The sequence below is a fragment of the Ochotona curzoniae genome, unplaced genomic scaffold, assembly GCF_017591425.1.
Source record: "Ochotona curzoniae isolate NIBS_2020 unplaced genomic scaffold, NIBS_Ocur_1.0 scaffold_2476, whole genome shotgun sequence".
In the NCBI taxonomy this organism is placed as follows: Eukaryota; Metazoa; Chordata; class Mammalia; order Lagomorpha; family Ochotonidae; genus Ochotona; species Ochotona curzoniae.
Window position 1 is genome coordinate 12,723,055 of NW_024467095.1, and position 24,830 is coordinate 12,747,884.

Here is a 24,830-nt window from a genome sequence, read left to right on the forward strand (position 1 = left end):
GTATTTTAAACATGAAAATGTTCAGTGAGTAGCTCAGTCACTCAGTTCAGTGACTAAGTTTGTGACTTAGCTGGAATGAAAACCCATATTTTCCTTACATCTTACCCAGTGCCCTAACAGATCTGATAGCTGACATCATGTAAGGTTCTACAGCAAAGCACAGAACAAGGACCACTTCCGAAACACGTTAAGTAGAAGACATCCCAAAGAGTATTAGAAATAAGGCAATATCCAGTTGGGTTCCATGTGTTAACAATAATAAGGAGATTAATTGTTGAACTATCAAAACCACTTGAGCAAGAATCCCAGAGCATGCCCCACATCCGGGACCTGGGGTGGGTGGGAGACTGGGTGGGGCTTCTCCCTCAATATCCCCCTTTACCTCAGATATATGAAGGAAATAATGGAAATAATAGTCTTACCCACTTTCCTGTAGCCCCTGAACCTTTTTACCCTAACTATGTAAAGACTGTCAAAAATATAATAAAAAAATGGAAAAAGTTTAAAAAAAAGTGAGCAACTATACATATGAAGTTATATAAAACGAGTGTGTGGGCACCTGTGTTAGACACTGTGGCATAGCACACTAAGCTACTGCTTGGACCACCTGGGAGGGAGTCCTGCCCCCACTTCCGGTCCAGCTTCTTCCCTGTGTGTCCTGAGAAGGCTGCAGAGCACGACACAACCACTTGGGTCCTTGCTACCTACACAGAAACCCAGATGGAGTTCAGAACTCCTGGCTTTGGCTTGGCCCAGGCCTGGCTGTTGCAAGTATTTGAGAAGTCGATCAGAAAATAGCACATCACCCCTGGCTCCCCTGACCTTGCAATAACCTTTCAAATAGATGAAAATAAAACACATTTGGGGGTTGACACCATGAAGCAGGTTAAGCCTCTGCCTGTAGAACCAACATCCTGTATGGGCACCAGTTCCAGTCTCAGCTCCTCCACTTCCAAACCAGCTCCCTGCTAACACATCTAGGAAAGCAGCAACAGATGGTCCAATTCTCCAGGCACCCATTCAGGAAACCTGAAAGAAGCTCCTGGCTTCAGACAGACCCAGCTCCAGCCACTAGAGAACCAGCAGGTGGTAAATTTGTCTCTCCTTCTCTGTAACCCTGCCTTTTCAAAAAAAAAAATTCTTAAAAAATAAATAGGTAAAACACTTTTAAAAGGAGACTGGATTACTGGGTTATAACACACACATAACAGAGTTTCTAAATCTGGATGGTGAATCAGAAGTAATTACTGCAATATTAAATTTTTTTCATTTTTGCAGTAACTGTCTATTTTATAGTCAAGAAAGCATTTCATAATCAAGAGTCTGAAAAAAAGCCTCTGTAGAAAAAATCTGACACGAGTTTATCATTGTATCGTAGCTTAGGAAGCCCTGACCTCAACATTAAGTACCATCACCTTTTCACTGCAGTTTTGACCAGCTTAGGCTGAGATACAGGACTTTCTTGATCAGCAGTATGTATATATTTTTTTTAAGATTTATTTTATTTTTATTGGAAAGGTGGATATACAGAGAGGAGAGACAGAGAGGAAGATCTTCCGTCTGATGATTCACTCCCCAGGTGGCCGCAACGGCTGGAGCTGAGCCAATCCAAAGCCAGGAGCCTCTTCCGGGTCCCCACATGAGTCCAGGGTCCCAAAGCCTTGGGCCATCCTGACAGCTTTCCCAGGGCCACAGGCAGGGAGCTGGATGGGAAGCAGGGCTGCCGAGATCAGAACCGGCGCCCATATGGGATCCCACGCATGCAAGGCGAGGACCTTAACCACTGCGCCATCGCGCCGGTCCCCAGCAGTATATTTCAATGAAGTTTGCAGCAGGAAATCCTGCTGTCATCATTCATATCAAGCAATTTCAGCACTGCCCGAAAGCCAAAGTAGGGGAAGATGTTAACTGCACATATCCATACCAAAATTCAGTTGTGAGCAGTTCTCTGAGAATCTGGATCTCTTCTGGGTAACCATGTAAGCCTGACATGAGGTAAATTTCCCATAACTCATTTTTGAAGTTAACTGCTTGTCCAAAAGATAAGTATCTCTTTGATTACAGACACATCCCAAATTCTAAGAAAATGTGAAAACAATTTCATTTTTGTGACAAGTGTAGTACAAGGCCATTCTAAGAAAATGATCTTAAGTCATAGTAACAGAGAGGTCAAGGCAGAGAGCTGTGTCGTTTGCTGCTTCATTCACCCTCTAAAGGCTACACCCGCCGCCGGGCCAGGAGCCTGGGAAGGGCACAGCATCGCAAGGGCAGCACGCAGGACTAAGCATGAAACCACATGGCAGGGGGCCGCCCAACCCTTGGCACCATAATGCAAATCCCTATTTGCTGAGGAACCCGAGCTGCAGAGTGGTTGGGAATCACAGGGCTAAAACAGGTTGCCAGATTCCTTTACTGTTGTTGTTAATGTTTAATTCATCTAATTGAAAGAGCAACAGAGGGCTACTCCACCTGCTGCTTCATTTTCCAAATGCCCACAACAGCCAGCGCTGGGCCAGGCTACAAGCAGAATCCCATTCTACCAGAAAAGTCCCACCTGAGCAGCAGGCTCCAGCATTTGAGCCATCACCTGCTGCTCCCAGGATACCTGAGCAGGATGCTGGGTCACAAGCAAAGCAGCAAGGAGTAGAACCGGCGCTGCAATGTAGGATGCCTCAGTTTAACCTGCTATGCCACAATAACCATACCCATTTCCCTTTTAACAAAAAAAATACATGTAGAGCACCTGGTGTAGTAGCCTACCAGCTGAAGTCCTCACCTTGCACACGCCAGGATCTCATACGGGCACTGGTTCTAATCCCGGCAGCTCCACTTCCCATCCAGCTCCCTGCTTGTGGCCTGGGAAAGCAGTCGAGGATAGCCCAAAGCTTTGGGACCCTGGCACCCACGTGGAGACCTGGAGGAGCTCCTGGCTTCAGATTGGCTCAGTACCAGCTGTTGCATCCACTTGGAGAGTGCACCATTGGACGGAAGATCCTCCTGTCTCTCCTTTCCTCCTCCTTATATCTGACTTTCCAATAAAAACAAATATATCTCTTTAAAAAGTATTAATTTTTAGTACCTACTTCATATAAGGCACCATTCTGACATTCTGCAATGTCAGAATGCAACAGTGAACAATAAACCATGAATCTCAACGAAGCTTCACTGTAATGGATAAATATCAAGGCCAATGCTACAGTTCAGTGGGTAAAACTGCCACCTACTGTATCAGTTCAAATCCTGGCTCCTCCAGTTCCAATCCAGCTCCCCTGCTAACATACCTGGGAAAGTAGCAGAAGTCCTTGGGCCCCTGCACCCATGTGGGAGACCCAGAAGCTTCTGGCTCCTGGTTTCAGCCAGGTCTAGTCCTGGCCACTACAGCCATCGGAGGAGGGAGCCAGTGAAGCAGTGAAGACACCTCTTCCCTCCCCTCTCTAAATCTGCTTTTCCAATAAACAATTTTTAAAAATTGATCACAGTTCTTACAGAAGAATGCTCGGCTACAGGTGATTACTTTTAACAACAACAAGGTCTCCCAATGGGAGAAGTTCACAGCTGGTTAGGTACCAGATCAAATTAGAGAAATGTAAACCCTGGCATGAGCCGAAAGGCCTTTTGTCACAGGGTCATGATCCCACAGGTGGAAAGGATGCATAGAAAACTAACCTAGGACCACAACCCGCAATCTGAGGACAGGAACATTTCTGTTTCGGCAGACAGAAAGGGCCCTGCAGTCAGGCGGCCCACAGTGTGCAGTCTCTATGTGCTGCGCATCAGCTTCATGCTCTGAGGGGTTACTTACAATATCGGTGACTTTTTTGTAAAATTGAAATAAAACTGATCTCACAAGTTGCTAGGAAAATTCAACAACTAGTTAGAATTATGTTAACAACGATTGGACAATGGGAGACTACAGAGGTCTACCATGATCAGAACTATACCTTACTCATTCTGGTTTACACAAAATCACAATGAAGCATAATATAAAGCATAATATAAATATGTAGAATCACCTCTCATGTATTTAAGGGGAGAATCTATTGAACAACAGAAGGACTCACAGTCCCAGGTTCTGTGTAAGCAAGCCAACTGCCTCCAAAGCACTGTGCAGAGCTCTCAGAAAAAACGTAAATGGAAGCCTACATTCCCTGTTTAGTAACTCCTAGGAGAACTAGTCATTCTACATAACAAACAGCTCAGACAGATTTTAACTCTCCCCATAAAAGTCTTGTAGAGGTCTATACTGGGGAGGCCTGCACCTGCAGAGCCAGCAAATTGTATGGACACAAGTTCCAGTCTTGGTTGCTCCACTTCTGATCCCCCCTAATGTGCTAATGTCCCCAGAAAAGCAAAGATGACAGCCCAAGTGCCTGGCCCCCTGCCACCAACGTTGGAAGCCCCAGAGTTCGTTCCAGCTTCCTGGCCTCCACCCAGCTCAGCTCTGGCGCAGGGGGCCGTCTGGGGAGTGAACCAGTGGATGAAACCCTCTCCCTCTAGCTTTCAAATAAGAAAAATATCTTCAGTAAACAGGACACATTCTGACCAATTTTGATTGCTTAAATCCTAACAAAAATTTACTGTTTCACACGTAGCTGTTGAATTTCATAAATCAATGTGTTGCATTTTTTTTAAATGATTTATTTGGAAGGCAGAATGACAGCGGGAATGACAAGAAAACAGAGAAGAAATGGTCTTCCACTTGCTGGTCAACTCCCCAGATAGCCACAATAGATCTGACTGAGCCAGGCTCAAGCGAGAAGCCGGACACTGCATCCCAGTCTCCCAACAGAGCTGGCAGGGCCAGGTGTAAGGGCCATCTCCTACCTTCCCACAGGACCCAGCTGGCAGCTGGCCAAGAGGCAGGAGCAGCTGCCCAGCCAAGTGCCAGGACACGGCCCCTCCCCCACAAACTTAAACCATCCCACCCTTTCACCTTTCCCGTGAGACTGGGCTTCCCAGCGCTGTGCTGTGTCTAAACGGCACTGCTCTCAGGCCCACCGAAGCAGTGCAGTCTGTCTTTTCCTCGCCCCCCCCCCCAGCAGGGCTCTCTGGCTTCCTCATTCTTCCCAGCTGACTTCCCAGTGGCAGGTCCCACAGCGTCCAGCATTCACTATTTACAGCACACTAACAACTGGCCACTCTGGTCCCCTCCCTCCCGGGCAGTCTGTCTTCTCAGGACCCTCCTGCGATGAACTGGAAGGAGTACAGAGCTCTCACAGTAACAAAAGGACCCAAAGAACTGGTTGGGGTGGAGTGCTCTGTGTCCCTTGCTGATGAGGCCCAGCAGGAGTTTGGTCTTCAGGTGGCTGAGGTTTTGCTGCAGTTGAGCTGCTGGGTACGGCACAGGGCCTGAACTGGCAGCCACAGCGGCGTCCCTCCTGCTGGGCACTGGACCTGGGGCAGGAGGCTCACCCCCATACACACACCTCTACTGAGCTCTCAGTGCTAGTGTGAGCAACAAATGCAACTGGAAACCACACACAGACACACACACACACACACAGAGTGTCTGTGCCTCTTTCCTCTGTCAAACTATTTTTGGGGGGGAAAGGAAGGCTTCTTCTAATACAGGAAGCAGTCCTAACTTAGAAATAAGCACCTCCTATACATTACACCAACCACAGACTCACTTGCATAAACAAGATCCTCTTTCAAATATTTCTTGGCAGAGCTAATCCTATTGTTCACTCACGCTAGTCAACAAAGCTTTCCTTTTATGCAATTTTGCACGTGTCATCTCTTCACTGAATCAGTGATTTCCAAAAAGCAGAGTCAAATTCTCCAGCAGTGGTGTTCGCTCACTGTTTGTTCGGGTGTGGGTGAGAAGGCCCTACCTCTGCTTATCCAGAAATCTCCTACAGCTGGGCCTGGCGCTCCCAGGCCCAACTTACCTCCCACCACCTGCGGGACTGCCTAACTCTGAGTGGAAACACCTACACCAAGCCCACAGAACACCGGCCAATTACTGCAGAAGAAGGGGGATGCAGGGCAACATGCAACACATCCCTGTTTCTGACAGGAGGAACTGAGATACTGAAAATGAAATGACATAATTGCAAGTTAAGACAAGCCTCCATAACTGCTTAGTGCAATTTCCTACAGCCAAAGCAGCCGAGGTCACTCCTTACTAACTGCACGCCCATTCGACAGTGGGAATGCTGATGGAGAGAACACGGAGCCCACAGCACCACAAGCAGCCATCCACAAACTACTCAACCAGCCGTCAATCCCACACAGATCTGAGCCAAGGTTGAAGTCATCTAAAAAATTCACATTATGAAATCTGTTTTCCCAAACTTGGTTGTAATTCTAACCACTTCCCATTACTTGTAACTACTTCTGAAAAAGCTTTTCTAAACTACCATCAGTGACTTTTTTAAAAAGGAGGCGATGTTTTTTGTACTTTCTCTTTAGACAACTACAGTTAAATTACATAAAACACCAAAATCACACCAAAATATACAGGAGTGTGATATGAGGCAGCTGATAATCAAGGTTACAGTACAGTGTTTCCTGAATTTGAGGTGTGCAATTTTTCCAAATGAATGATTGGTTCCCCCAACATTCACCTTCTGCTCGGGAAACAAATGGAGACACCTGGCGCGCTAATGGGCGCAGCAGCTCTGGATAATGTACGCACCACAAGCTGGGCTACTTTCTTAGTAAATGGATACCAAGAAACCAGCTTACTGTGAACCCTAAAGAACCTACAGAAATAACCAAATGTATCCATTCCTAAAGCCCCCCATCTGCCTCCTTCACTGAGTGCAAGGGGAAGGTACGGACCAGGAAGCCAGCAATGCTTGGGGGGCTGCGAGGGCATCCAGGACAGGGGTACTGGAGCTGCAGGGGCGAGCAAAGGGACTTCCAGGCAGAAATAAGGGCAGCCAGGATGGCAACGAGGAAGTGAAATCAAAACTCCCTTCTAAAATTAGTCGTCAGAATACACAGTATTTTATTTTAAACTGGTTACATGGCTTCCTCAAAAGCATTAAGGTAGCTGAAAACACTTAAGAATTTAATGCCTGAATGCAATCCGAACTAGCAACAGCTGAGTTTAACAAAGGACATGAACAAGTGACCCTAACACTCTGGTTTACAAAATAAAAGGGTGAAAAAGAAAAAGACAAAAAAAGTCACACAAAAGCATCAAGAAATACATTACACATTTAGATCATTTAGATAAAAAACAAAAACACAGAAAAAAAAGTTTATAAATGTAAAAGTTAGTCCGAGTCTCAAAAGGCAGCTTTAATTTCAAAACCATGTTAGGAATCAGTCATTACTGCTTGTACAGAGGAAAATAAATCCACAGAACTTGCTCGGAATCCTGAGCAGCATTCCACCGCTTCCCAGAAAGTACAACTCCTTTAGAAAAAAACAAAACCAAAAAAACACTCTCCTCCCGTCCCGGCACCAGCACTTCCTACGCCAAATAATAATAATAACAATTACAAACTTTTAGTGTGTTGCCTTTGCCTCAGCACTTCTTTGAAAAACCACTCCAGCTGCACCAACTGCGGAGAGTCGAGTGCGCCACGCGGGGCGAACAACCCCTAAAACAGCCTACAGCTTTCAAACGATCAAAAAAAATTTTTTTTAATATAAAAATAAAATAAATAACCGCCGGCTCCGCCCGCCTCCGCTCGGGTTTTGTCCTCCTCGGCCGGCGGAGGGAGCAAGGCGGAGCCTGGCCTCGCCTGCCTCTCCTCCCCGGGTCACCCCGAGTCCATCCCCCACCCGCGGTCACCATTCATCGCGCTCCCCTCCCCCCATCATGTGACCGCCGCCTGGACGCCAGCCTTGCCCCCCCGCCCCGGGCTCGGCGCCACCGCGCAGGCGCCTCGGAGCCCATTCATTCGAACTGCGTAACAATGAGCCCCGGGGCCCGGCAGAGGCTCGGCGAGCTGCTCCCCCGGCGCGGCCCGCGCCCCTCGCGGCCCCCGAGGAGGAGGAGCCTCGCCCACGGGCACCACCCGCCCCCCACAACACGCACACCCCGCCAGCCCCCCAACGCCCCCCGCCTCCCACATACACACACACACGCACACCCCGGCCAACTGCTCCGACCCTCCACCCGCAAACCCAGACTTGAAGACAAAACTTTTCCTGGGCCTCCTCAACCCCGCCCAGCCTCGGGCCTCCCCCGGCCACCCCCGCGGCCCCGAGCGCCCCGTCCTCCTCGCCCCAGGCTCCTCCCTCCTCCCCGCCCGGGGACCCCCCCACCCCCCCACCAAGTGAGCTCGCGGGAGGCTCGGGCTCCGCCGGGCTCGCCTCGGGCCGGAGTGGCCCGGCTGGCTGCTCCCACTCGGGAACAGAAGCACAGGCGAGCACCCAGGCTCGTCCGGCCGCCCCGGGCCCCTCGGGCTCCCGCCCCTCCCTTCCCCACCCCCACCCCGGCCCGAACAGAAAGACAACAAACGCTCCGCTGAGGGCCGGCAGCCTCGCCGCGGGCCGCCCTGGCCGCGACAACACCACCGGCAGCTCGCGTAGCCCCCTCTGCGACCGACGCGGGCCTCCCGGGCGCGCCGTGCTGCTGCCGCCGCCACTCTCACTCCTCAACCGAAACTTTCCTACTTACCAAACCCGTCGCCATTACCAAGTCTTTCAAGCTTCGTCTTCCCCCTCCCCTCAAGCCCCCGGGGGTTGAACCGCCCGCTCAGCTTTTTCGCCATCTCATTGGTCCGGGGAACTGTCATTCGTGTTTTCTACTTTCCCATTGGGTGGTATCGTGGCCCGTCTCGGGGGGCGGGCATGTGTTGACTTTTGGGTTGTGTTTACTGGACAAGACGACGTTGTCAATCACTGGGATGGGCTCTCCGGATTGGACTGCCCCTGAGCCTCAAGGGACCCAAACCAAGCTTTGTCCCCGACAAGGATTGTGGGTTTGTAGTCTCAGCTTTGTTGTTAGCGCTGGGAAACTCTTGCGGGGGAGAACCGGTTGGACTACATGTCCCAGAAGTGCGTGCGCAGCGCACTCTTGATAGTAAACAAGAGTCATAGGGACACGTGTATCAGCTCGTTTGTTTTGGTGTCTGGGACAAAAGGGAGGGGGCGGAGGAAGGGAGTATTGGAAAAACTTGAGCATCTTGTCTTCCCTCTGGCCTCTGCTAAGTACTTAGCTTTTCGCAGCAGCACCCGCTTAGGGGCCATCCTCGGCCCGGGAGTCGCTCTCTGCACAAAGTTTGGCAGGAAGCCAGGGTATTGTTTGAGTGAAGACGGTCCGAGCGGAAACAGCGCAGGCTTGCGAAGGAGTTCGGTCACCCACAAATCAGGGTCCCCGACACGAAGGGGGACGACGAGGGTGATGCTGGGCTCCGCTGCCGCGGGGAAGAACTAGAATTCCTTTATCCCAAGTGAGGATTCTGCGAGTTGCCGAAGCTGTGAAGCAACCAGGCACCACGGCTTTGAAATGGAGGCCAATCCGTGGGGTTTTCCACAATGGCCAGCTTCCTCATCGGGCGAGGTCACCATACTGGGGGAAGGAGTTGGAGGGGAGAATTAAGTATGGCTTGAGAGGATTTGCGTGAGTCACGAGCTGTGGGTGAGGTTTTTGTGGGCCGCGACTCGCCTCCGGAGAACTTCCCATTGACGAAGGAAAGACCAGAGGCCGTCCTAACCGTGTTTGCACTGAGAGCTTCCCTTTTAGTTGAGGGCTCTGACTCATCCAGGGAGAAGGCTGGCTCTTTGCACCTCGGAGTCGCCCTCCCTTTAAACATGGCTGTCCAGCAGGGTCGGAGGCACCAGGTCCTTAAAAGCTGTTGTTGCAGTCCACATTACAATTTATTCCTCTGGGCTTCCCTCTGCTTGTTTAACTCATTTCAGCTACGATTTATGCTTTTTGTAAAGATAAGGAGGACCTCATATTCAGAAGAAATCTGCAAGCCAACTTTTACAAAGAACCTGGAGCTATAGCAATGAGTTCTTGAATGTTTAAAGCTACCAGGAAGCCTCGTCAGCAATGAAGAAATACAAAATAACCACCCAGTAATTGATTGAAGTTTTCAGATTTCTTTAGGAATCCCCTGATTGAATACTTGAAACGAAATTGTTCATAAAACCACCCTCCCTACCGTGTGATCAAAGGTCTACTTTGTGTGTCCTCAATACCATTCAGAGGAGAGCCTGCCCCTTTAAAAAAAGATTTTCCTCGAAGAAGGACAATTTGAATGCATCATCTTTCAGAGATGAATGGAGTGACTGTATTTGCCACTGATGTATGCGGCTTTATTTTCTTTCTTATCCCAACAGCGGACAGTCATTGCCCCCAAAATTAAAAATATGAAATCCAACATTCAGTTTCTTGACAAAAAAATTATTTTCACCTAATAATCTATTTTAAGGTCTAATGTAATTAGATAAATAAATATAATTTAAGGTCTAGTGTAACTTATGTCTAATTAACTTCTGAAAAACAAAAAACAGGCCCAACGTGGTGGCCTAGTGCCTGAAGTCCCAGCCTTGCATGCACTAGGGTCCCATTTGCTCCCTCCCTTCCTGTCCTGGCTGCTCCACTTCCCCTCCAGCTCCTGGCCTGGGAGAGCAGTAGAGGACAGCCCAAAGCCTTGGGCCCCTACAACTATGTGTGAGACCTGGAAGAACTTCCTGGCTCCTGGCTTTGAATCAGCTAAGCTCAGGCTTTAGCAGCCACCTGGGGAGTGAATCAGCAGATGGAATATCTTTCTGTCTCCTTCTCTGTGGACATCTCACTTTCCTAAAAAACAAAACTGTAAGATTTGATACACAGTTGTTAAAAAAAGAAATAAGCTTTCATTCTCTCAAAATAGAATTCTATTTTGCCAAACTTTGATTTTACAAAAAGCCTTAGTGGTGCCTTTTTTTTTGGAGGAGAATAATTCAAATTCATATCCAGATGTTGTATATTATCATATATGATAACTTACCCTTTAGTAGTACTGTAAAGCATTTTTCATTCATTCCTTTAGAAAACTTACCTTGGTAGGCTATGTGTGGAACACTTAATGAGAAGGCTGCAATGACATGAAGCCTGTTTAAAAAATACTTCAGTCTTTCCAAGTGTTTTATAAGTTGAGCTCAGTTCAGTCACAGCTGATTAAAGACTGCTATTAGCTCCTTGGCACTTTTAAGTGGACACTTAGTCCAGTCTGCTGACTTCCCTGGGAAGTTAAATGACCACATTAGTGGTTCCTATGTATTTAAGAACATCCTCATTAATTCTTGAGTAAGCAACTATTGCAGCCAACTCATAAGGCAGAATAAAGATCAAAGTACAGAGGTAGTGAGATCTCCCATGGAAATTTTGACAGATGTAAATTATATTTTTAAAACTAAAACAGGCATAATTACAGATTTTATCTATCCTTCAAACACTTCCACGATCACACTGGCACTAAAGTCAGTGTCTTCAGATAGCGCCTTCTGTTGGCTAGGGCCAACACAACATACATCTGGACGCACATGCACACTCGTAGAGTTCGCGCCCAAAGATGTCAGAGGAACTGTCCCCTCAAATCAAATGTCTTCTTAGCAGTTTGTGAATGTCAGGTTCTTATTTGTTAAAGATAGTAAAATAAATTTGATCAGCCCCAACTAGAAATGAAAACACTGCATGTCTTGTGATTTCTCAGTAGCTGGTCCACCAACAATTACTTTGCTAAACTAAGAAATAAGGCATTCAAACACATAGAATTTGCCTGAACTTTGAGAATATCCCTCTTCAAATTGTTTAATCAAATGAGGTCACTCAAACAGCTATGAAAATTAGGCAATAGAACATATGCATAATTTAAAATAGTAAGTGCCCCATTTTTTTTTCTTGATAGATTACTTGAATGTATACAAATAACCTTCCACATATCTTACTGTAATTTGAAATGAGTGAATTTTATAATTAACTTTGTTCAAAGTGCTCAGGTAACTCAGGCTGAAATGAGTTGCGTGGGTGCTAATGAAGACCATTTTAGAACTTAGTAATTACTGCATGTCCCTTAGCTGGCAATTCTTGATGCAAATTAAGTGTTAGATTTTGCTCAGATGTCGGTAAAGCAAGACTTGGCTTCACTGCTGATGGTGTGGGGGGTGGGGAGTTTTCATGTCTGCACGGCAAACATTAGGAGGAGGAATCCATGGAAGAGGAAAGACACAATCACGGCTTGGCTCATGGTGACGTAGTGACCTTACTTACTGAGTCAGGGAACATTGGAGAGAAGGCGGATTCGCCAGAGGGAAAAACCTAAGCTTGCTGTGCAGCCGAGAAATGTTGAGTAGGCTCCTGGAGGCCGCTGCGACTCTCATAGCTTTTAGGATAACCAAGTCTAAAGAAAACAGAACACAAAAAAATGAATACACACACACACAACTCCAAGCCACCTGGGTGCTCTTAGACATAGAGGAATCATTCCATATGGTCTCCGCTGCTCTCCAAACATTTTTGTGGAGCTCCTGGTACGCTAGTAATAGAAAGATAGTTGGTGAAGGCAACAGATCAGCTCCATTTCACTTCTCATTCGTAAAAACAAGCTCAAATGTTCTCATGTCATGGGATCTTAGCTCCTCTCCTTGGATTCTTTTTTTTTGGGGGGGAGGGTGGCTGGTAATAGTCAAAATTATTTCATTTTAGGAAAGAATGACATAAAACCACAAAAGTTGTCAGAAGACTGTGTATACAGTTTGCATTGCTACTTGCTTTGCCTTCTGCATTTACATTTTTCCGCTCCCTATTGGTCACCACCTCCAAATCATAATACCTTGTCAGATCCATCAGTAACTATCTGCTACCTATTGAATAAGTGAATGGAATTCAGTTACACTATTGGGCTCTACGCAATACGGCTTTTAAAAAATAAACATCTTAAATTCTTTTCTCACATGTAGAAAGTTTTTCACTTTACTTAAAAAACAGACATGGAAGATCTTCCATCCCCTAGCTCGCTCCCCAAACGCCTACCAAAGGTCATGGCTGGGTCAGACTGGAGCCAGGAGCTTGGTCCTCAGTCTGGGTCTCCCTCGTGGGCAGCAGGGACCCAAACTGATGCCTCCCAGTGTGCACATTAGCAGGGGGCTGGAGCCAGGATTCAATCCAGACATGGAGCAGGCTCCTTAACATCCACGCCAAACGCCCGTCCCTGTCCTAAGCCATTCTGAAAGCAGACTTTGCTTTCATATGCTGCAAATACTTTCTTTGTGTAGTCATCACAACTTGCATATTCCTAATCTGAAAATTCAAATTCTGGAAATTTCTATTTTGGAAATTTGGATTTCCAGAATAGAGATGCTCCACTGATAGAAATCTGTACAGCTATTTCAGAATCAAAAAACTCTGAAATTCAAACAGCATTAGATATTCCACTTGTGCTTTCTTTGACAACAGGGCTCATCTTTTTGTAAATGCTACTTGTTTAGATTTTAAGAGTACAGTCATTTTAAGAGAAATAATATTTATACTAAACATTAGCCTTTAGCTTAAAACAGACAGTGAAGTTGTAGTTCATTTTCACCATCCTCATCAGGATCTAGGAAGGTTTCTCAGCCAGATGGAAAGGCAGCAATTAGAAGTGACTTTTCCTGAGCAGTCAGCATTCCTGCCCAGAGGCTCACTCAACAGCTCTGTATGCTAAACTTTCTCAAACTTAAAGAGAAAATCCTTAGGATCTCACACAGGGGCTGTTGCAGTAAAGAGCCAAGGTTTCTTTTGTTATTCTGGGATTTATTTACAACTTTCCCCCTTGTGTCTGGAGAAAAGAGTTGCTTTAAACTTTTCCATTCAGGAGTAAACTGCATTTACATGTTAGAAGGAGCCAGTTATGCCTGGCACTAACACAACATTATTTTGTGTTTACACATAGACTTCTGTATCGGGGAAAATGAAAGACTGTGATGGTCACAATCTGGGAGACGTATCTGCTTGGTAGGTTAGACTCCCATTTTTATGACGCACATAACGACTTCCGTCTCACACATCGTTGCAGTTTATAAGGCAAGGCTTTCAAGACAGAGATTGATCTGTCTGTTGGTTCTCTCCCCTGACGGTCACAGGGGCTGGACCAGGCTGCATCCGGAAGATTCCCTAGGTTCTTATGTAGGTAGCAGAGGCACAACAACTTAAACCACCTTCTGCTGCTTTTCCCAAGCTATTGGCAGGGAACTGGATCACAAAAGCAGCAGCTGGGACATGAACCAACATCTTCCGGCTGCAACCTGGCCCAGCCAGCTCCTTGTGACCATCTGGGGAGTGAACCAACAGACAGATTGATCTCTGTCTTGTAAATAAATAAATCTTAGAAACTTTATTTCTCAACATCAAGTTTTACCTTACACTTTAAAAGCCAGCACTCTTTGTAGCCTTTAATTCTTACATGGTAACATTTTATTTAGACACTAGAATCCCCTCTCTAGCTATATAACAAAGCCTTGCCTTATAAAGCTGTACTACTGGTCCCCCTAGCTTACACAATATTAATTTGAGGTAAGAATGACAAAGATCATTCAAAGATATATCTTTTTGTTAGATATATCAAGTTCTTGGCAAAAGTTCAGAAAAATTGTACCCACATTTTTTAAAGACTCCTTGAAACATTAACAAACAAACCTTAGCACTGAAATAATATACATTTCAATAAAGATCCAAAATTCCTTGCTTCATGTCATTTCACTTACCACATTTTAAACATTTTAAATGGCCTAATAGCTGGAGGTTTTGCCATTTTTATCCAAGTGTATTCATTCCAGGTAGTGTGTTAAAATATACGAACCAAGCCCTAACTCATGTTGAAATACAACACATATCAATTCCTTTAGGCTTATTTAAGAAAAATAAGGTGAAGCAGCTTTGTTTTCTGGAATGCATGCAAGACCCCTTGCCTAGCCCTGCACTGTGCATCATGACTGGGCTGGACAGGGTCACAATGAACTAAGGCAGTGCCTGCACACTGGAAGTCCCAGTGCACGTCCAGTTCAGCTCCCTGGTAATGCACCCAGGAAGGCAGCAGTAGATGGCTCAGCACCTGGGCTCCTGCCACCCATGTGGGAGACCTGAATGGACTCCCTGGCTTCTGACTTCAACCTGGCATGGCCTTGACTCTGACAGTCATTTCAGGAATAAACCAACGAGAAACATCCCTCCCTCCAGCCATATCAAATGAATCTCAACAACAACAACAACATCAAGAACAAAAATAAACGGAATTCCCAAATGCTAAAAGGACTCTTGGTGAGAGATTAAATAAACTATAGTACTAATAACAAAGCAAATCCACAAGTCAAAATGGAGACACTTAAATTAGGTCATTTTACATATAAATTCCCTAGTTGGCCAGATTTATTCATTGATTCTAATCTGCAACATAACTACAGTTATTACTCTCACACATAGGATCAGCCCATTGCTGTACAAAACATTCTTGCCATGTTATTCCCTAGGGGTTATCAGTCAATATGTGTTGTATTTCTATCATGCTGCCCATTGCATATATTTAATATGTGAATCATACAAAATAAACAGAAAGCATTAAAAACAGTCATTCATGTGTTTTATTATAAAAGTGTGCTTTATTATAAGGAAAATTTAAATATAACCAATACTGAAAATAATGTAACTGGCTTACATAGCCTTGGTCAGAGTTCTTTATTAAACAGGCATTTGTTTTGCTGTTCCATGAATAGTTGACAATCAGCTTATGCAACAAAAAAAGGTAACTTGAAAAAGTGAATAAAGAATACAGAATGATGAACCAGGAATTTGAGTTCATTTGTATTTTTAACAGACATGGCTTTTAAAATAAATCCCCCAATCCAAAACAAGTCATGTAGAAAGTTCCCTTTTCCTACAAGAAGACTTCACAAAAATGTCAAACAGCATTCTAAAATGTTAAAACGTGGCTGAAGTTATACTTCACATAATACTTCTTAAACTTCTTGTATATACATTATCCAGTGAACATTCTGACCATGTTTTCATACGCGAGTCGGACCATAAACATTCTCTAATAAGACCAACATAGCCACAAAACAATTTTACCCATGTAGAGATGCTTTTGAAACATGTTTCCCCAAACCAGGCTGCTCACTGAAAAAGCAAGCAACTGGTTAGAATCAATGTCCCTAGCCATCAGGGTCTTGAAGGCCCAGAGAACATGGAAGGGTACAGTGCTTTGGTTGGACAGAATCAAAGCCATCTCATGTGGCAGGGCAAGAATCCTATCAGCGAGCAACGGGAGTCTAGGAGGGCTGAGTTCATGCTGCACTTCGAAACTACTGAGTCTACGTGGAAGCAAATGGCGAGGCCTAATGGTTTCAGCGGTGGGGGCTGAAGCTCCTTTCCTCAGCACAGCAGGTTTTGTTCGGACAAATTTCTTTCAACCATCTTTAAGAGGGGAAAAAAAAACGAGAGATGAACGGCACCAGTTACTAAGTGATGAGACAGATCGTGGGTTAGCAGAACAGGAACGGAGAGCCCAGGACTGTGTCACCCCGGGCACGGGCTGGACCAAACGGCTTTCCTGGGACCACGCTGATAAGAATCCCAAAATCTTTCTAGCAAAGGTGAGTTTTTGTTTTTTGAAGGGTTAGAGCTTAGAATTTAAAAATGTTGGCTTCAATAAGCCTAAGTAGCTTAAAAAAAACCAAAATGAATCAAAAAAAAACCCACAACCTCTTTGCGACCTTCAGTGTCAAGACCAAAAGTTTTAAAAGATAAAAAAAAAAATGTGGACAACTGCAAAATGAAAAGAAGATTACATCCAGGATGAAAAAATCTTCCAACTAAGATCTTCCAACTAAGAAAACAAATACTTTCCCCATCTCTTCAATCATAATGAGTACATTGCCAGTCCTTAAAACTGCTGGAATATGCAGGCTACTGACATCACATCAGAGAAGTCAAAATGTATGTTACTGCAAAAATTATAAAAAGTTTTAAAATTGCATATGATGCTTTATACCATTTCACCAATAGGCCAAGGCCAGTATATAACTTATCAAGCCAGAAAAAGTTTGAAACAAGAATGATTAAAAGTTTTGCAATATATATAATGAGTTATAAAAGGAGAGATTCGCTGCCAAGGTCCCTCTTACATGGGCACAGTCCTTAATATGATTATCAACTGAATAAGTGAAACACATATATCATCCAGGATAGCATATTTTAATTATCTTCTTAAACACATATACTTTCAATATATTACAATCATCTGAATAAACCTTTCAGTCCAACCATTTTGTGGAGTAGAAAGCCATTTTTACCAATATGCTGACTTTTTTTTTATGAACTACTCTTTAGAAAGTGATGGGAAAGCCTATTGACTATTAGTCTCTACTGTTGACTGATATATCATAAATGTAAAAAAAAAAAAAGATACAGAAAAGAAATCTGAAATCACAGAAAATGCTTGGCATCTAGACAAACACATCCTCAACGGGCTAACCACTACTGCGTCACTGGTCACTTGGGGGTCTCTTGCAGCGTCCTTTTGCTTCATGCAGTAGGTTCGACGATATCCATGTTCGTGCCAAACAGGGCCACCAACTGCTCTTCGTATGTGGCGATGTTCCTTTTCATGATCTCCATGCAAGGCCCCAGAAGCCTTTCAAAGGCTTGCACATCCATGGCTAAGGGACGGGAAGAGCAGACAGCAAAGAAGTTACATTCTCTTCAAAGTCACAGAGCTTACCAGCCGCTAATCATATGTGCTCCATGTTGAACAGCACGGTGACGGAATCTGGGGCAGGGGGTGGGGGTCGGGGAAGCAGTGGAAAGCACAAGAAAAAAACACAAGGACAAGTTCTATTTCCAAAAGGGAACCATGGTCACACGTGGACGGCGTTTGCTACCCTGTCCATTCAGGGCTTACCGCTGCACAGACCAAACAAATGTTCTCTTCCATAATTTTTACTTTTTAAAAAACATTTCAAAGGCAGAGTTACAGGGAGAAGGAGATAAACCGAGTGACAGAGAGGGAGGAGGAGAGAGAGGGAGCATGAGTCAGAGAGGGAGAGGAGAGAGAGAGAGAGAGAGAGAGAGAGACCTTCAATTGGTTCACACCTGAAATGGCCACAATGTTCAGGGCTAGGCCAGGCTGCAGCCAGGAGCCGGGGACTCCATCCAGGTCTCCCATGTGGGTGCAGGGACCCTGGCACTTGGGCCCTCTCCCACTGCATTCCCAGCTGCTTTAGCAGGGAGCTGGATCGGAAATGGAGCAGCCAGGGCTTGAACTAGCGATCTTACTGGATGCCAGCATCACAGGCAGTAGGGTGACCTTGCTGTGCCACAATGTTGGGCCCAATTGTTACATTTTGGTAACTCTGTCTGTGTGACTCCAAATGGCATTCAACATCATGTTCTTGTCCACATGAGAGTCCATGCTACATATCACTTTCCTGGTCTGGCTCATTTAGAGCTGAATATGTAATGTGTCAAATGGAAAATAGGATCACATTTTCCAGTAATTTTTGTAGGAATTACTGATAAAAATACACTTGCTTTCCCTTTCCAAGTTGTGAAGGTTAAAAAAAAAGGGCAGCATTTACAAGAATAGGGTAAGTGGGAATTCTTGTAAACTGGCAACTTTTAATTGCAATATCTATAAAAAATCCTTGTTTTTTGGGGGAAACCTTCCCCTGAAAGCCAATTCTAAAGAAAAATTCTCTTTGTAGGAAAGCCTTCAATTCACAAAATATGTTAAAACAAATTCGAGCCAAGACCTACAAAATATGTAGTGGGGACTGACTAAACAATTTATCCTGTGAGTAAATAATCTTTCTGGTGGAACATCAGCATATGACGTAATAAAGTAAGAAACAACATTTGCAGATCTAATATTAACCTTTGATGTAATAAGATCGGATATTCCTAAGTTATAATGAATGAACAAAGCAGTTTGCAAAATTATCTAAGAACAGAAAACCTATGTGGATTAAAAAAAAAAAAAGACAAAGAATTCTGACAGTGGAAATGAGAGGGGTGGTAATGGTATGGCTGAGTTTTACTTTTTCCAACATTTTCTTTACTTCTCAGGTTTTCTTGAATATGAATGTAATTTGTTATAAATATATATATATATTATACATATATATATATTTATGTAACAGAATTGCACTTGTCACCTTTTCCTGTCTAATAGCCCTGTTTAGGAAAATTGCCTGTCAGTTTCTTACTGTCTTCATCTTTTCTTTTCTTTTTTAAAGATTTATTTATTTATTTATTGGAAAGTCAGATATACAGAGAGAAGGAGAGACAGAGAGGAAGATCCTCTGTCCGATGATTCACTCCCCAAGTGAGCGCAACGGCTGATGCTATGCCAATCCAAAGCCAGGATCCAGGAACTTCTTCCAGGTCTCCCATGCGGGTGCAGGGTCCCAAAGCTTTGGGCCGTCCTCACCTGCTTTCCCAGGCCACAAACAGGGAGCTGGATGGGAAGTGGAGCTGCCGGGATTAGAACTGGCGCCCATATAGGATCCAGGCGCGTTCAAGGCGAGGACTTTAGTCGCTAGGCCATGACACTGGGCCCTGTCTTCATCTTTTTTATGTGTATCACTCGACAAGTCCACTTATTTAAAACCTTTGAAAAAGCTCCTGCTCTAAGGAGGATCTTTGCTCATTGTACCCTCTGAAGTGGCACAGCACAGAGAGGCTAGCTTGCAGGGTTTGTTTTTGTCTTGAAAATGCTACCTCCCGGGCCCAGCGCGGTGGCGCGGTGGCGCAGTGGTTAAGGTCCTCGCCTTGCACGCCCGGGATCCCATATGGGCGCCGGTTCTAATCCCGGCAGCCCCGCTTCCCTTCAAGCTCCCTGCCTGTGGCCCAGGAAAGCAGTCGAGGACGGCCCAGAGCTTTGGGACCCTGCACCCGTGTGGAAGACCCGGAAGAGGCTCCTGGCTTCGGATTGGCATAGCATCTGCCATTGTGCTCACTTGGGGAGTGAATCATCGGATGGAAGATCTTCCTCCCTGTCTCTCCTCTCTGTATATCCGCCTTTCCAATAAAAAAAATAATAAAAATAAATCTTTGAAAGAAAATGCCACCTCCCAACAGGATTTGACATGATTGAGGCGATTCCGTACATCCAAAATCCCAGATCCATTCAGGCGCCTTCCCACTGCAGATGTCTTATCTGCCACGTCACTGTGGGTCACGGTGGCGCAAGAAAGTAGCAAGGAACATGACACTGTGCTCCGGGGGATCCCCGGGCCTGGTGGACTGTGCCTTCCCTGATGCCAACACGTCTCTAGGTCTCAACGACCCTGTGAAAATGAAACAAAACATTACCAAGCCTCCTCCCCTGGAGGAGCAGGTCAGGGACAAAACCTGTGGCCTAGGATTCTCCCTTGCATTACAAAAATGCGATGCTCTTTTATGCAAAATATACTTGTAGGAGAAAATTTTCCAAGAACAACACAGGTTCCATAGATGACTTTTATATATATATATAATGCAGTAATTCCCCAAACATTTGTTCCATTTCATGAGGGCCACTAAACTTGCAGACCCCACAGACCCATACCAGCTGAGCACCCAGAGGGCAGACATGGCACGGCGGCCGCCAGCCCTACCTAGGCATTTGACGGTCCCGATGGCGTGGGCAGAAGCTGCCCGAGGTTTGTTCGTCACCAGGGCCAGCTCCCCGAAGTACTGTCCCCTAGAACAGCGGGCGATTTCCACGGCGCCATTCTCTTCCACTTCAGATTTGCCCTGACAAAGCAATCAGAGACATCTTCCATCAGCTTAGGAAACAGAAGCTCACCTTAGGCTACACATCCAAAAGTCTATCGTATTCTTTGCGGATTTGTGGATTTTTTTTTTTAAAGGAAATAAAAATGGTTACCTTTCTCTTCATGGTAATTTTCACTTCTCCAGACTCGACGATGAAGAAAGAATCAGCCAAATCTCCCTGTTGGGATCAAGCGACAGAGTGAAAAGGCACGTGGGCATGATGTCACCCAAGTCACCCAGCAGCTCCCTGGACACAGCACAGCCCCAAGGACCCTAGGATCAGCAGGCTGGATCAAATGCCACCCGTGGGAACAGGCCTTCTCTGTGCCAAAGCTGACAATTCCATGCTGTTTTATTTGCAAATGTATTATAACTGATTTCTCTCTCTCTTTTCAAATATTTATTTTTACTGTAATGGCAGATTTAGAGAGAGATGGAGGGGAAAAAAAAAAAGATTTCATCTGCTGGTTCATTCCCCTAATGGCTGCAATGGCTAGTGCTGAGTCAATCCGAAGCCAGGAGCCAGGAGCCTTCTCCGGATCTCCCACTTCAGTACAGGAGCCCCAGGTTTTGGACCATCTTCTACTGTCTTCCTAGCAGGGAGTGAGATGAGAAGTGGAGCAGCTGGGACACAAACTGGGGTCCATACGGGATGCTGGCGCTTGCAGGTGGAAGATTAGCCCATTAAGCCATCATACCAGCCTTGTGATTTTTCTCTCTACCACAGCGTGTCCGTGAAGAGCTGAGATCAGAAGGTGAGTGGCACTAAGCTGAGGCTGTTTTCTACACTCTGCCTGGCAGGTTCCACCGGTAACACTGAGTGGGTGGACGGTGCTGTATGGGGACATGGAATGGGCTCTCCTGTGTCCCCTCAACATGCCCAGCATGGGCATGGTGACCAGGACCACCCACCAAAGCGCAGAAAGCAGCTAGGTGGGTACTTGGCTAGTGGACACGGGCTCTGGTACTTCTGCTACAAAGGAGCTCAAGATCCAAGTCAGAAATGCGAGGCTCTGGGCAGCCCGCCACGGCTTGCACGCGCTCAAACAATCCTGGAGATGTGTTGCTATTTCTAAATACAGACATGTTGCTTTTCTCCTTAATGAAATGTCCAGAAATGCCCTCTGAATTAAATGGCACTCAGTGGTGGCTGGTGCTGTGGCACAGCGGGGGAAGCCCTGCCTGTGACACTGGCGAGGCAGGTTTGTGTTCCAGTTGCTCCACTTCCTATCCCGCTGCCTGCTAATGCACCCGAGAAAGAGAATAAGATGATCCAAGTTTTGGGGCTCTGTACCCACAAGGAAGACCCGGTAGAAGCTTCCGGCTCCTCGCTTTGGCGTGGCCCAGGCCTGGTCACTGGGACCATTTGGGGAGCGAACCAGTAGATGGGAGAGCTCTTTCTCGCTCTTTTTTTCTCTCTTCCTCTCTCCCTCCCTCCCTATATTTCTGCCTTTCAAATAACTCACGCTTAAGAGAGAAAAAGGTACACAACGGAACACAGTACCACAGGCCTCGGAAAGTGATTCTAGAGAACCCAGGCATTCCGAGATTTGTTAGTACAATGCAAAGAATAGTGTCAGATCACATCGGAAAAATACTCGTGGAAGGAGTGGGTGTCCAGCCCCACGGTTCACGCGCCCTTCCTGCTCACGGGAGTGAGGGTCTCGTTTCCACACCTGGCTCCAGCCTGGCTCCAGCTCCCCGCCCTTGCGCCCCCTGGGAGGCGACGCTGACAGCTCGGGTGCTGTGTTCCTGCCAACCGCGGGGCAGACCGGGGGACTGGGTTCTGGGTTCCTGGCTCCAGCCCTGACCTGGTCCCCAAGCCACTGTGTCCATGTGGGGAGTGAACCAAAGGATGGGAACTCCATCTCTCACATAAATAAAACTGAAAATGGGTGCTGAATCTAGATTTTCTAGAACACAGGGGAGATGTGTATGCTGACAAATGCTTCAAAGACAACACATACACACATCTGAAAAAACCTGAATAAACGCAAAATACAGTGTATCTTTTTTCCTTTCTGTTGGGTTCTCAGAAGAGCCTTCACCCTACATGTTCAACTGTCTTGAATCCCAACAGGGCCAGTACCTTCCTGCTTGTTTTTCACACACGCTCCAAGTTCAGGTGGAACTGTCATCTGAACAAGGCCTGTGGCTCTGCCTGCGTCAGCTTCCCGGCCTTGACCCTGCACGGCCGTGACGCAAGACGCACTGGCGCAACTGGGTGAGGAGTGCAGGGGACCTCTTGGGGCCAAGTCTGCAACTTCTCACGAGTTTACAATTCTCAGAAAATTGAATTGTGGAAGATCCTTAAAAAAAAACCAAGACACTCTGGGTCGTCTGCCATTTACCTACTTAGATATAAACAAGAGCCTCTACCCAGTCCTGCAGACTGAGTCGGCTTCCTCCCAGCCCCCTGCCTGTGCTAACTCATACACACACGCGCGCACACACACACGCGTGCACACACACACACACACGCACAGTAGAGGGCAAACTGGAAGACTGCCTCGGTTAGTTGTCCTGAAGAAGCAGGGATCTTTTCCTTAGTTGCACAGCCCATGGGATCTCAGTTGCAAAGAAAGAGACAGTTGCCATTTCAGATAAAGAACACGACGCGGCATACTGCTGTGACCCAGAACGTAGAGAATCTCTTCAAAACCCATTTACGTTGCTTGCTCGGTGCTTCCAAAACGGATTTAAGAAATAAAGAACTGTCCTCTGCATGCTTTACTCTGCTGACTCAAGTCCTTGCACGAACCCGCCCTTCTGGCAGACCTGTTCTAGCCACGGTGTGTGATAATAGAGCAAGGTTTGAGAAAAGCGCTAGGGGTGCAGTAACACCCGGGGCCCCATTTGTTGCCTGGAAGTCTGTATGTATGGGGTGGTGTGTTCCCCCGGGAGGCTCAGTCAGCTGACCACGCATAAGCCCCTGGGTCCCCGCAGACCTTACCGCTCTCACGCAACAAGCCCCTGCATCTCTTACTCTTCATGTATCTATGAGTGCAAATGTAAATTTATGCAGAACACCAGCTGACGGTTTCGCACATATTCATGAGGAGTTAGTGATGCAAACAAATGCAGGCAAACAGCTTAAAGGCTTGCAAACAGACCTGCTTTTTAACAGGTCATTTGGCAGACATCACATCCGTGGAACCCACCAGGGCTCACTCGTTCTGGAAAACGTATGGAAAGTTGATCCCTGTTTAGGACGTTTTAGAAGCACTGTGCGCTCTGAGCAGAGGCTTAATCACACGCGAAGACCGACCCTACCTGAGCGATGATCTGTTCTCCATCATTGTACACTTTGGTGCCTATCACATCCACCACTTTGAGGCGTTCAGAAACCTACAGGGGAAGGAACAGCAGTGTTAGAAACGGACGGGGTGATCTTTCTGCAGTAGAGGTAGCAGGCCGCATGCACGAAGCCACCTGCGCCCACCTGCGCCCACCTGCGCCAGTTGCAGTCACTAACTGCTAGCTTTGAAAATTCAACCTGCCGGTTCCTCTTGAAGCCACCCAAGACTCAGCACCTCTGGGCCCGGGTCTCCACCTGGCCATGGACACCTGTAAAGCCACGAAGCCACAGCTGCTTCTGTGGCTGCAGCACATGCTCCCCACGTGCCCAAGTCCCCGTCCCTCACTCCGAAGTCACTGGACTCGGCGATCCCCAGGCCCGGATCCGGTGCTGTAGCCAGCTGCCCCAACCTGCATCCTGAGCTAGGGCTGCCAGCTGCGGGCCGACGGCGGCCTGGGGACAAGCGGGGCCGCTGCGGTCTCTCTCTGGGGCACGAGCCGTGTGCCAGGACGCTGTGGGCGTGCAGGTATGTCCTTCTCCGCCTACTCCCCGACACTTTGGACAGGAGACTGGAATGTCTAGACAAGCACTGAGTTTTCACAACTGAGAGGCAAGTTGAAGGCTGAGGATCACAACGGCCCACATATTTCCTCCCGGGTCTCTACCTTCCAGGATGAAAAGGTCTTAGGGACACAACTTCTGGGTTGGGACCTGAACGGAGGATGAGGGCTGAGAGGCAGGGGACCTGAGACACGACGGCCTGTGCCAAGGTCCTGCAGCGGGCGGGGCCGGGCTTGCCGAGGACCAGTAAGAAGCTAGCCTGTCCAGAGCAGGAGGCGGTAGGGAAGC

General features: G+C 46.6%; 2 protein-coding genes across 2 annotated transcripts in view; both read right to left on the bottom strand.

Annotated features, from left to right (window-relative positions):
• HBP1 (HMG-box transcription factor 1) overlaps positions 1-8,924 on the bottom strand; it is a 30,796-nt gene extending 21,872 nt beyond the window's left edge. The window contains exon 1 of the mRNA XM_041002475.1: positions 8,582-8,924. Within this exon, the coding sequence (XP_040858409.1) occupies positions 8,582-8,596 (15 nt within the window). The 5' untranslated portion in view covers positions 8,597-8,924. The remainder of the gene's footprint in view (positions 1-8,581) is intronic.
• A 6,568-nt stretch (positions 8,925-15,492) lies between these two features.
• The window catches only part of PRKAR2B (protein kinase cAMP-dependent type II regulatory subunit beta), a 76,475-nt gene continuing 67,137 nt past the window's right edge, over positions 15,493-24,830 (bottom strand). Inside the window, exons 8-11 of the mRNA XM_041001950.1 lie at positions 23,957-24,031; positions 20,796-20,861; positions 20,524-20,662; positions 15,493-17,586 (exon numbers count right to left, since the gene is read on the bottom strand). Coding sequence (XP_040857884.1) covers positions 17,453-17,586; positions 20,524-20,662; positions 20,796-20,861; positions 23,957-24,031 — 414 coding nt within the window. The 3' untranslated portion in view covers positions 15,493-17,452. The remainder of the gene's footprint in view (positions 17,587-20,523; positions 20,663-20,795; positions 20,862-23,956; positions 24,032-24,830) is intronic.